We start from the raw sequence: 12,693 nt of genomic DNA, 5'->3' as shown, positions 1-12,693 counted from the left end.
CTTACATATATTCTCATTTTTCATTTTAAAACTTGTCCTCAGTACACACTGCTTCAAAGGATTATCTTATAGGCTAATGATTCAGACGACATATTGTGTGTGTTTGGATAATTGAAATACGCAAATTACAGTTACGTACAACTACACGTCGGTTCACTCGATTTAATACACAGTTGCTTTTGAATTGAAATATCTATTCAAATGGATATTTGAGATACAGTCTAAGGAAAAGTAGATTTGAATGAATGTTTACGATTGCAGTTGACACTCGACAACATGGTGATTTTCTGATCCATTACTCCAGTGGGATTTACAGCATGTTTGTTCGAATGAATGCAAACTTGTTGATCAAGATCCATTAAACAGTGTTACTTTCGTCCAGTTGTTCACTTCCAATGTACACTTGTATGATTTATTATATTACACATCATTCTTTTGTTTCTGTTAGAATTAAAGGTAACGACGAAAACTAAATGAATTTGAATTTGCGAACGCTGAACTGAACTTAACTCATTTCTCATTTACCCATATTGTTGTACCAATTAATTTACTGTTTAAATAATCAATCACAAATTTCTTCTTTCATTAACAATATTCACCGTTAATATTAACTAACTCTTATTTGTTTATGTTGAAAACATTGATGAAGTAAACGAATGTAATGTGTGAAATTAAATGCCTATCAATTGATGTTTGAGTTCTAATATGGTTTACCTGCAATAAGAATCGGACTAGTTAGTGATGAAAATGAGAATAGTATGAGGGATATAGTGAATAAAACAGTTAGACGACAGTTACTCGTCAAAATGATAACTGATTTCCGTGAATCACAATGTTAACTGCAATCTACTCATATCATTCAACATTCTGGAACTAACTTCTCAAACCCGAGTTCATGTATAAATATGAACTACATGAAGTGGATGGTACTTGGTTCTAGTCTCGGTGTAGAAATCAATACTGATGTTGATGCTTTCGCTTGGCGAACCTCAAAAAGGATGAGAAACGAATGCTGGATTACACTGCCCGCTACAATCCATCAATTGTAAATAACTAGTGTCACAATGCTTAGATCAATGCAAATCACACAATTTGCAAATATACCAAAAAGACTGATCGAAATTCAATCTTCAAGTTCGTCAATGAGATGTCACATCTACCAAAGTCAACTACTGACTACCGTCTTCTTTATATGTGTCAGGCCTTATCCCTGTTGGTTGCAGATTGTTGTCTACTAGTTCTTTGATACTCTGTGAATGATCTTGTCATTCTTCATTTGAATCGGATATGATGATGAGGTGAATCAATGCAGCCGTAATATATTGAGCAAGTGTGATAATTCTAATGTGCAATCGGTATACAAACACACTTGACAAAATTATGAAGAATGTAAATGAAAACCGATAGATGGTGTACAAGTGAAGTATTTAATGTGTAATTTCTATAATTTTTAAAGACACTCTAGAATTTTGAACGGAATGATGAATTGGTTTTGCACACTAATTCACCGCTCACTGCAAGCTTATTTGCCATGGTATGTAGTTCGTCTTAAAATGTAAAGAAATCAGTCCTCAGATCGACGATAGATTGTTGGACAAGAGGGAAATTTCGATGTAGGCTAATACAGATCAGTATAAATGAAAATTATAACTGATCGAAGCTGATCACCTCAAGCAACAGAATGGTATTGGAATATATTTGTGTATTCAAAATCAGGAGAACGTCACATATTTTCCAAATATATATGGGAGTTAATAACCTGTAAACACATTTGTGGATGTGGTATGCAAAGGAATTTACAGGACAATGATTCAGCTAGCTTCCTGACAGTGTAATAGTCATTACACACTGTTTGCATACGCATAAATCTGACAGTAAATTTTCAACATTTTTTTAAATTAAAAGAAGCTATGTGTGTGCACCTGTCGAAAGACTTAATTTGGTTTTATGAATGATCTGCAACTCTCCTGTCTCATAGTCAACTTCATATTTCGGAATATATGATTTTCATTTTTGGATTTCAGGGCTCATTGGAGAGCACTACCAAAGGTTAAACAGGAGAAGATAAAAAAAACTTTTATTGATGGTTCTCTTTCGGTATACAGAATAACTCTAAATGCATCAGCCCTAACCAATTGTCTACAGCAGAAACTATGTTAGACAGAAAGGTTAAAACTGCAATTGATGCCATGAAACCATAGGAAAATGGCATAGGAAGAGGAAAGCTTAAGATGGAAACTCATTTTAATCACCATAATAATAATAGATATTCTGAAAATAATATTTACAGAATTCACACCAGTTTACAGGCATGATCAGATTGTTATAAAAATCAACATTTAATGTAGAGAGCAAACATGAAATATAAGATGAGATGGCTCAGAATCAATCACAATGGCGTAGGTTTATACACTCTTTAACTTCCCTTAAACCTTAAGATTAAAATTGCTTCATTACTTTCTTCCTTCCTATACTATATCCTTATATAAAACCTTTCTTTTGTATATATCACCACCACTAACTTCACTACTTCTATGAATTCGGTGTTCATCTTGTTGTGCTAACAAGGTATGACAACTTGGACCGATGCATATATGTGCCTAGTCCTATGTTGTAACTGACTGAAACATGCTTTGCCCCCAAATGCCTTGGTACGGCCGAGAGTGGGGAGAGACACCTCTCCCTCTCGAAATACTCTCATATGGCCAGCGAATATATAGCCTCTGCCAGGGAAGTCCTACTCACTGCCTTCTCGTGACGGGGGTTTTGTTTGCGAAAGCGAGAGGACGAAAAGCGAATGTCCGGCGTTGTAACCGGGTTGGTGGACATGGAGGGTCCACCTAGGGGAGTTGGAAAACACTGATTCCAAACCAGTGGTGAACTTGGGCTCCAGTATCCTGAGGGAACAAATGGCGTACGAATCAACCGTTGATCACCGGCTACCATGGGACTGCATCTCCTCACGATGCTCCACTGCCTTGTGGATCAGACATTCAGGTCAAAGGCTCCGGATGTGGCCCCCTGAGATAACCACCTGTTTCAGTCTGGGCACCTAAGCAGTATCACAGCCCTCACACAAATCGAATGAGATTTGTGAGGCGCATATATATCTGGTGATTCCTTGTACCAATATTTATGTGTTTAAATAAATAATAAATAAATGAACTAAGGATTGTTTTATTGAAGGAAAAATAAAATAAAAATAACTAAACAAAAATATTCATAGATTTTCAATGTTTTTTCTTTCTTTTTTTTTAATGATTGTCGCATGTCTTCACAATAACTTCACTTGTACCTCTTCTAAAGTTAATGCCGGTCCCAAACTCGGATAAAAGAGGAGGGTTGGGGCATAGGGTTAGCGACTCCACCCCGTGGAAAAACTAACTCGACAGAAAAAAATAATTCAAATCAATATCTTAACAATAAATAAACTAAAGATGGATATATCTATCATAAAAAATAATAATAATCTCTGGTTGACAACTAAAATGTGAAATGACTAGAAATAACAAAAAAATTTGTTATCCATATAGAAAATAAGTCATATTATCAAGAAAAAAATGGTATCACACACACACACACACAAAGTCAAAAATAAAGAAAATATAAATTAAAACAAATCATTTTGGGCGCTCATTCAAATTTTAAAAAATTCGTCATGTTAGCTGCTTCAAGTAATAAAGATTAAAAGAAAAAAGAAAAAAAAAGTCAAGTTGGTTTTTGTTACTATGAAAGATATTTTTTAGTTAAATTTTTTATTTTTAAATATTCTCCATAACAAGAATATGGATGAGCACATACTTCTAAATCACGTGTTGTATTACCAAAATTCTTTCCAACATGATATTGATAATCTATTCACAAAATAGAAATAAAAAAAGGAAAATTGACAAAATTGTTCTTTTCATAGTTGAAATCATGAGTCGATTGAAGCTAGACCACTATGAAAAACCTGGAAGCACTGGACGGCCGTTTCGTCCTTTTGTGGGACACTTTAGTGGCAGTGCACATCCACGATCCCGCACTCGCGAGATTTGAACCCAGGACCTACCAGAGCTTTTTTAATAATAATTTTATAGTCCACAAAATCAATTTTTGAGGGTGTTTTATTCTCCTATTATGACTGCAATAAAACGGAGTCTTTTCATGATTCCATAACTGACTATAAGTTTATACAATTGACAATAGATAACAATGTTTGTGAAATACATTTACTTACTTAGGTACTCACTTACGTACCTACTGACGCGCGTACTTACCTACTCACTTATGTACTTAGGTACTCACTTACCTACTTACTTACTTACTCACTTACTTACGTACTCAATTACTCACCTACTTACTTACATTCGCCTGTTACTCCCAATGGAGCATAGGCCGCCGAATATCATTCTCCACATGAAGATTGAATGTGATATTTAAGAGTTTTGTCTCTCATAAACTACAGTTTGAATCTTCACAAACTTAAATCATCATTTTTGTTACTTAATTCATTTAAGAAACATTTCATATAAGCAAAGATGGATAGTGGCTAGCAGTGAAATCCAACACAAGCGTTTCCTTCTATTTGGGACTCGTCAGCTGGATGTACCTACATCTCAGACTTGATATTCACTCTGAGACTAAAACCAAGAACCTTTCGCTTCAAACGCCATCGCGTTATCCACTCGGCCACCGAGTCCTCATAGCCACTTCCTTGTGCGATGGGAAGATTCAAACAAACAATACTAAATGAACATTTCATATAGTTTAACAAGACTCATTCATACAATTTAACCATGAATAAACATAACTGTGGTACGAATAAAGATTGATAAGATGAAATATAAAACAGAACATTTAAATGACTAAATAATCATCAATTACCATGATGAAACTGAAATATCTCTCTATGTCATTTTGTTATATCAAGCGTGTGATGTGGATTACTTATATCCATATGAGTAGTATATGGTGATGGTCAGACATAGAATGTATTTTGGCAGAAGACCGATAAGGAAAGAACTGAAATGAAGCGTAATTGGTAGGAAAATGCATGAACAATGAAATTAGAGAAGGTGAACTTATATTTACAGAAGGAATAGTAAAGATTGAGACCATTGATGGTTATTTTGCAAGTTAACTGTCCATTGTATGGTTATCAGAATTTAGTGGGATAGTCTGTAATTTTTTGCTTAAATACATTCAATTGTCCCCACAGTTGTGTTCTTGTTCACTACATAAGCAAGAGAACTGACAAGTGTTTTTCACCATTTTAGGTTTACCTGACTGAAATGGTTACCTAATATGCTTGGATCATTTGGTTACTTATATAAAAACAAAAACGTTCCATAGTAACAAGTAGATTACATCACTTTAATCTAAATAATAATAATAAGAGTAGTTCACTTACCATGTATATGACCTTCATAATCTGGGATCATACCTTCTTGATGAAATATTCTTGCACTATAATAATTACTATTTGGTGTATATGGTATTGAACTATGTGGACGTGATGAACTAAAAATAAGAAATGACAATTTCAATGTAGAAAATATGGCATTCAAATGGTAAGATCATATTCAACCACGTAAATTACAAAAAAAACTGATCTCTCTCAACAATAAAAGATTTTGATGTGAGGAAGATTGTGCACGTAATTTCAATAGTTGACATCATGAGTTTATTGAAGCTTGACCACTATGGAGTACCTGGAAGCACTGGATGACCGTTTCGTCCTATTATGGGACTCCTCAGCAGTGCGCATTAACGATCCTGCCTTGCGAGATTCAAACCCAAGACCTACCAGTTTCGCTTGCGAGCGCTTAACCACTAGACCACTAAGCCAGCCGGCAGCCAATGGTGTTAATGTCTAACTTCAACTAATCCACGAAATTGAGCAACCATTCATCAATGTCTTTTGTAAGTTGATACCTCACAACAGACCTGCTTGAACTTCACTGGTTACTGCTTATCACTAGAACTCCAAGAAACACCTCTTGGAGCCTGTCACTAGTGAGCATATGATCATTATCATTGTGTAGATTTAAGTTAGAGAATTGGTTAGAGAATCTATAAATATCAATGTTCATTGAACATTTATTTTGTTCTAGTTTGAAATATTTCATCAACAGCCATCCTATTTAGTCCTGGATTTTACCTGATATTGTATTCAGAACATAATGATATAGTTTGTACAGTAAATGGCCATTAGTGGAATTCGTGAGACGCATTTTGTCATATTTCAGACTTCTGTGCTAGATGTACCTGCATCGCTGTATTTATTTTCATACCAACACTCAAATTTCGTACTTATCACTCCAAATCTCCAAGTTTTATTCATTGGCCTACTGATTTCACATAGTCAATCACTAACTTGTTAAGCAGGTTGTAATTTCCTGTTCGGAAAAAGAAACAAATGCCCTGTATTTTCAATCATCTAGTTCATTATTCATTTCTATTGTGCTATTTCTTTCTCCATTCAACATTTCATATTCTTGTTTGTTCTCTTCTTTGGAACCTTATTTGTTGCTATCAATCGACTTAATTTATAGATTAAGAGATTAATTTACTTTCATCAAAGTCTTACGGTTCCCCTTGATATGATTATTTGTTATCATTTAACATCTATGGTACATGTTCAAATTTAATTGTGATGAAATTGTTCGCAGAGCACAATTTTATATGACTATATCTTGAGGACGTGACTGATACCGTAACATATGAGATATGTACATACTAAGTGACGTTATTGTGTACCATTATAAGACTGTATTTCAAAACAAATATAGTACCATTATTTCTGGAATCTTAAGTATAACTTAGTCTTTAAGTTGAAGTCTCAGCAAGGAATCTTGATATCCCATGTTAATGATGATTAGAACCACCTACTGGTCAATTTAATCAAAAAGATTGATTTAGATAATATAATGAGAAAACGAATGCAAATTATTTCTGGACATTAATTCTAGTTAGTGTTTTTTTAGCGAAGTGGTTTTCTACGGGATGCGGTCGCTAACCCCATGCCCAACCCCCCCCCCTTTACCCGTGCTTGGGACAGGTAATAGCCCCCGGAGTAGCTACAGGCGGACATACATCTAAATATCTAGTAAGAACAGATCAATTCCATTAATCTAATAAGAGATAATGCAAACTTATCTTCTGTCATTTGTAACCACTGCTGAAATGAGTTACAGGATGAATCTTAAATCACACATTTAGCTTTCGTATAAAAGTTACTTAACCCAAATATTTAGGTTACCCAAAGCTGTAACTATACAAAATTCAACATTTCTCTGTGTCTTTACAATAAATCCACCCTGGAAATATTGATTTCATTTCAATATTTAGAGAAGTGTTGTTCGTATTACATTCCCATTCTTAGAAACAAGTTCCTTCTATACAAACTACTCTTTGTATGCCTGGCAGGAAGAAACCACCTACTATTCCGACTTCTCATCTTTACAGTTTCATCTTTTGTTATATTGAATCAATTCATAATAAGAACAAAACGGCTTAACGTTTACCTTTATTCTTTACACAAACGGTATATAAAATCTTTTCAACTTACGTATCTAATCTAGTCATCGGCATATCCATATGATCAAAATGATTTTTACATTCATCTCTAAATGTTTCTAAACTACTTTGAGCAGCTTCATGAAAACGTTTAGCTAAACCACTTTCTGTTGTATCCATACGAGGTATAAAACCTTTATAACCAGGAATAGGTGGTTCAGTTGAACTCATATACGAATGAACATCAGAATTCTTCTTAACCATATCATCAGTCCATATATTTAAATGATTCTTAACTGAAGGATCATATGTTACAGGATGAAGATTAGTCATCAAGTTGGATGATTCTTTTAATCTGTTTTGTCTTAACTCAGAAGATTTATATTCTTTAACTAATTGATCAACGCATTCATCAGATAGATTACGATATGTTCGACCAGATTTAAAATTCATTTGTGGTATATTACCTATAAAATAATAATCATTGAAATAGTGTATGAATAGTGTATACATACCAGAATATCCTGGTACCATTCCTTCTGTATATTTATTATCTCCTGTTGATTTTGGTAACATTATTCCAGGAACATCATCATTAAACTTAGATCTTAATGGATCAAATTTATTATTCTCCCTAGTAACAGGGTAAAAATGATGTGATCCCTACGGGGAATCAATTATTTATGAAAAAATAGATAATACTCACTTGAATTCTTGGCCCAAAATAATATGGTAGATTCTATATAATTTAAAATAAGTTCATTCAAACAAACAAACAAGTTACTTTAGCTATTTCTGATGTTTCTTTACCAAAAGTATGACCATATCTATATTTAAATTGTGGACAAAATCCCATATATCTAAAAGCAAAAGTAAAATTAAGTTACACAAATTTGATTGAATTTAATATTCATCAAAGTCCAAATGTCTGTAGACTTTAAATGATTTACTCTTACATGAATGTACAAATAATATTCATATTAACCAACTAATCAGGTGTACATGACCAACCTTCATTTGTCAGTCAGTTAGTCAGCTACAACGTAGGACCAGGCACATTTATGCATCGGTCCAAGTTACCATACCTCGTTAACAGCGATTTTAATCTTAAGGATTAAAGGAATATAAAGAGTGTATACACTTTTATTTGTACGGAATCGTCATAGTGAGATTTTACGACTGTCTGTAAATCTCATGCTAAAGCTACTAAATTTATGGTTTAACTTTACAATCTACTGTGAACACTTTCATTCATAGCCCCAAAATGCCCTGGTACAGCTATGAATGTGTAGAGTCCCCTCTCTCTCTCAAAATGCTCTCACATGGCCACGCGTATATAGCCTCTGCCAGAGAAGTCCTACTCACTGCCTTCTCGTGACACCGATGTTGTTTACGAAATTGAGAGGACGAAAAGCGGATGCCCGGTGCTTTAACCGGATTGGTGGACACGGAAAGTCCACCAAGGGGAGTTGGAAAATCATGGTTCAAAACCAGTGGTGCATATGGGCTCCAGTATCCTGAAAGAACAAATGGTGTGTGAATCAATCGTTGGTCACCGGCTACCGTGGGACTGCATCTCCTTACGATGCTCCATTGCATTGTGGATCAGATCTTATGCTCGAAGGTTTCGTGTGTGGCCCCCTAATAAAACCACCTGTTTAGCTCTGGGCAGCCGGGCAGTATCACAGCCCTCACACAAATCAAATGAGATTTGTGTGGCGCATATAAAACTGGTGCCCCTTTATACGAATATTTATGTGTTTAATTAAATATACTTTATAAACCATTCTTATAAGCGGTATTACAAAAAACCTATAATTTAGCCATTTCACTATAAACATATTTTCTTACAAACACTTCAACTTCTATTTTACATTGAACATAATTAGTCTTGAAGGTATTCGAATTTCATTAAACATAAACAAAATGTTCACATCAAAAGAATAAAATGATGGTTGAACAGTTAATCAGTTGAAAGATACTAATATTAAGGTTTGACATGATACTTTCAAGTAAGCTGAGCATTAAGCAGAAAACAATAAAATGATGATATATTTATGTGACCTGGGTAAAAAGGATATATTATTATTTAATTGCCAATACCATAACTCCATTTCATTGCTTTCTATAATGCTTATTTCAGACTATCCAGGAAGTAGTTGAGAAATTTATGAATATGCTTATTAATTTTACTAATGGATAAGTAAATCCATTAATTTCTAATGTGTTAATATTTCTTAGCATTAAACGATATGTGTACGGCACGCATTTTTAAATTATTTAACACTGCCTTAAATCTAAAAGTTATTTCCGTTGTAATTCCTAACTACCAGAAACAGATCAACAAATAACTATGTCCATTGTTTTTTCTTATAGTACGATAATACATTCATCAAGAAATAACCTATATAAAATCGGATCTCGATTCATTCTGTGGCGGAATAAATTCGAACAGGAATTCCACATAAGCAACTTTAATCTATCAAATAGAGTCTCATGGAAAATAACATCTTTTTTAAAGAAAACAAAACTTTACGTCTGTAAGACAACTCGAATATCTGAAAAACTATGAGATGAACTTAATCTCTCATTTCTAATTTATATGACCAAATGTCAATCTATGAATATATCAATTCCTGGTTACACATAGCACATATTCATTTCTTATGGCTATCTAACAAAATACTTGGAGATTTCACGGATTTTGACGGAGAGAACAATAGTTAACAACAATTATGAGATCACAATGAATGCTTATCCATCCAAAACGTCATTATTTAATTGCCGCACAACAAAAAGATTAACAACATAAACAGCAGTTCTAAGTAAACCTAATTATAGTTGTGAACTAAGTATATATATGTATATATATATAAAGAAATGAAATAAACTCTATTAGTAACTTATAAGAAGTCAGTTTTCAGAGTAAACCGAAAGATGTATTCAAAAGTTACGCGCAAGACTTTTCCCTACAACTCAGCTTATTTAATGAGCTGTAAATGTTGGTCGACTACAGGTCTATTCTGACACACAAAAAACCCGAAATTACTAGTAAATGATCCTCAGATGTACTTAAAAATATTAATGTAGCTTTATCTGAAACCCTCAACCTCTATTAATGAATTTATAGCACTGACCACTATTCCTTAGTGTTTTCTTATCAGGTGTATGAATATAGAAATAAATAAAGACAAATAGGCAAAGTACAATAAATTGGAAGAATTAACGTAATACCAATTTCATTTGTACTAAGATAATGTATTTTATGTGTTTCTTAAATCCTGAACAAAACCAACACTAAAATCTACAAAATAGAATATTTGCCCAAAGATCCAAGTTTATCAAGTTAAAAACGATCACACGAATAGATAACAAGCGCGTACACCAATAATAGTGTGCATCGTAGTTTAGAACATGTCGTTGGTGTTTAAATCCATCCAATTAATTAAGGCTATAAAAACTGACAACATCAGAGTTGTATACTAAACATCCATCGAAAAACTTAGTTTGATGAATCCCTTACCTTAACAACCCACACATGTTTCTTTCAGCTACAATATGGCACTACTAATTTACCAACTTAACTGTTTAAGACGTGTTGGGTTTAGTATTCTTATATCCTATATTTAGGTTAACACCATTCGTCTAGTAAAGCACGGCTCAAGCGTTTTAAACTGTAGTTTATAGTACCAATTGACAATTACATGATTCACAACAGCTATTGAACGGACTTAAGTACCCTAGACAGCACCTAACTTTGAGTTATCTTAACTTTCACATTAACCGTGTTCTTTTTATATGAAATTGTACGCTTCAGCTCACATAGATTCCTTACTTTTTGTCGTTCTATTTCCGCACTTATGAGCCTTGTGTGTTTGTCTGTCACTCATTGTTTTATACAATGCCTGCCTCTTTGCCACACTACCAACTGTCCGTTTTGAGCTATATTAACGTTCTTAACGAGTAGTATAGCGAGCTAATATGTTTACTTTCCCCGGTTCTTCTCAGCTACATTTCTCTTATTGTCTGGCGGAACGAGTGAATAAATGTAAGTATCCAAAACCCATTCCCGTACTCAACGTATTTCATCCTATTATTCTCTAAAGTGAATCAAGTAAGATCAAACTGGAGCTAGACCAACAAGCCACTAAAACTTAAGTCACAAAGACATGATTGTTATTCCTAAAATACCAAAGACTGTATTCCAAATCAAATAACACTTCTTATGAGGACGACAAGTTGAGACCCCTCAATCCATTAGTCTCTATTCTATATACATTTGGAAAAGTTATTGTGCATACAATCATAAAAAATACATTAGTTAGTTGTGTAGTCAAATAAAAATGCGAAATTAGATTTCCTATTCAGTATATAACTCTGGCCGAGATAAAAATTTACACTTCTATTCAGAATTTTTCATTTAAAATATTGCCCGAAGTGATAACTATTGATATAAACTTCTAACTAATATTCAACAATTTTTCAATAAAGTCCTGTGTTCATAAAAATGGAAATCCAATATGGTTGACAAAAGTAATTTACCCAGGCACATGTCCCCCATCTTCCAAATTTGCAAATGCCCGACGTTGCTCAAGTGATGGCCCTCCACCATACTCAATTGTTGTCATGTTGATATACGTTTAACTACCCACGCTCTGCGTTTCTACCCTAATATGTATTTTTATGAGTGTGGCTAATTAAAACAATTTTTCGAAATTCATGTGCCTTTCTGCCAATGTGTCAAATAATTTATTTGAATCATTTGTCTTCGTGACAATGTTGTAATATTTCTTTACTATCAGTCTTCACCGCACTTTAGCAACGACTTATATGACCTGTCTAGTCTGATCATTTTGTAGACGTGCTAGAGCCGTAGCCACTCTTAATAGTTTGGTTCTTCGGGCTGTTACAGGATATTTTAAAATAATTTATTTCAATTACTACCGTCTGGTGACTCGGACGATCTTGATCTTCAGACAAAAGCTCCAAACCGACTAGTAATATTTCAGGCATATTAGGAGAATTCCTACTATTCTGCAAGAATCTTTATTCTTGTTCTTTTCAAAATGATAAAGGGAACTATGTGCATGAAGTTTCAGCGGAATTTAGTGTGTACGAAAACAACTCAGCATTATTAATCGGAGAGTGATGGACCAGCTCAAAGGTTAGATTACATTTTCTCCGATCAAGTAA

The 12,693-nt window shown here is 33.9% G+C and overlaps 1 protein-coding gene across 1 annotated transcript; it reads right to left on the bottom strand.

Moving 5' to 3' along the window:
* Positions 1–3,162: 3,162 nt before the first annotated feature.
* On the bottom strand, positions 3,163–12,128 carry Smp_122820 (hypothetical protein; the record flags this gene model as incomplete). Its single annotated transcript, XM_018791522.1, has 7 exons — positions 3,163–3,854; positions 5,393–5,502; positions 7,553–7,967; positions 8,016–8,163; positions 8,207–8,239; positions 8,285–8,360; positions 12,043–12,128. 7 exons carry the CDS (start codon positions 12,126–12,128, stop codon positions 3,727–3,729), a joined length of 996 nt encoding a protein of 331 aa, XP_018645329.1. The 3' UTR covers positions 3,163–3,726.
* Between the last annotated feature and the right edge of the window lie 565 nt (positions 12,129–12,693).

The sequence above is a fragment of the Schistosoma mansoni genome (genome assembly GCF_000237925.1).
Source record: "Schistosoma mansoni, WGS project CABG00000000 data, chromosome 2 unplaced supercontig 0193, strain Puerto Rico, whole genome shotgun sequence".
Lineage (NCBI taxonomy): Eukaryota > Metazoa > Platyhelminthes > Trematoda > Strigeidida > Schistosomatidae > Schistosoma > Schistosoma mansoni.
Note: the sequence above shows the minus strand (reverse complement) of the source record. Positions and strands in the feature narration are given on the sequence as shown.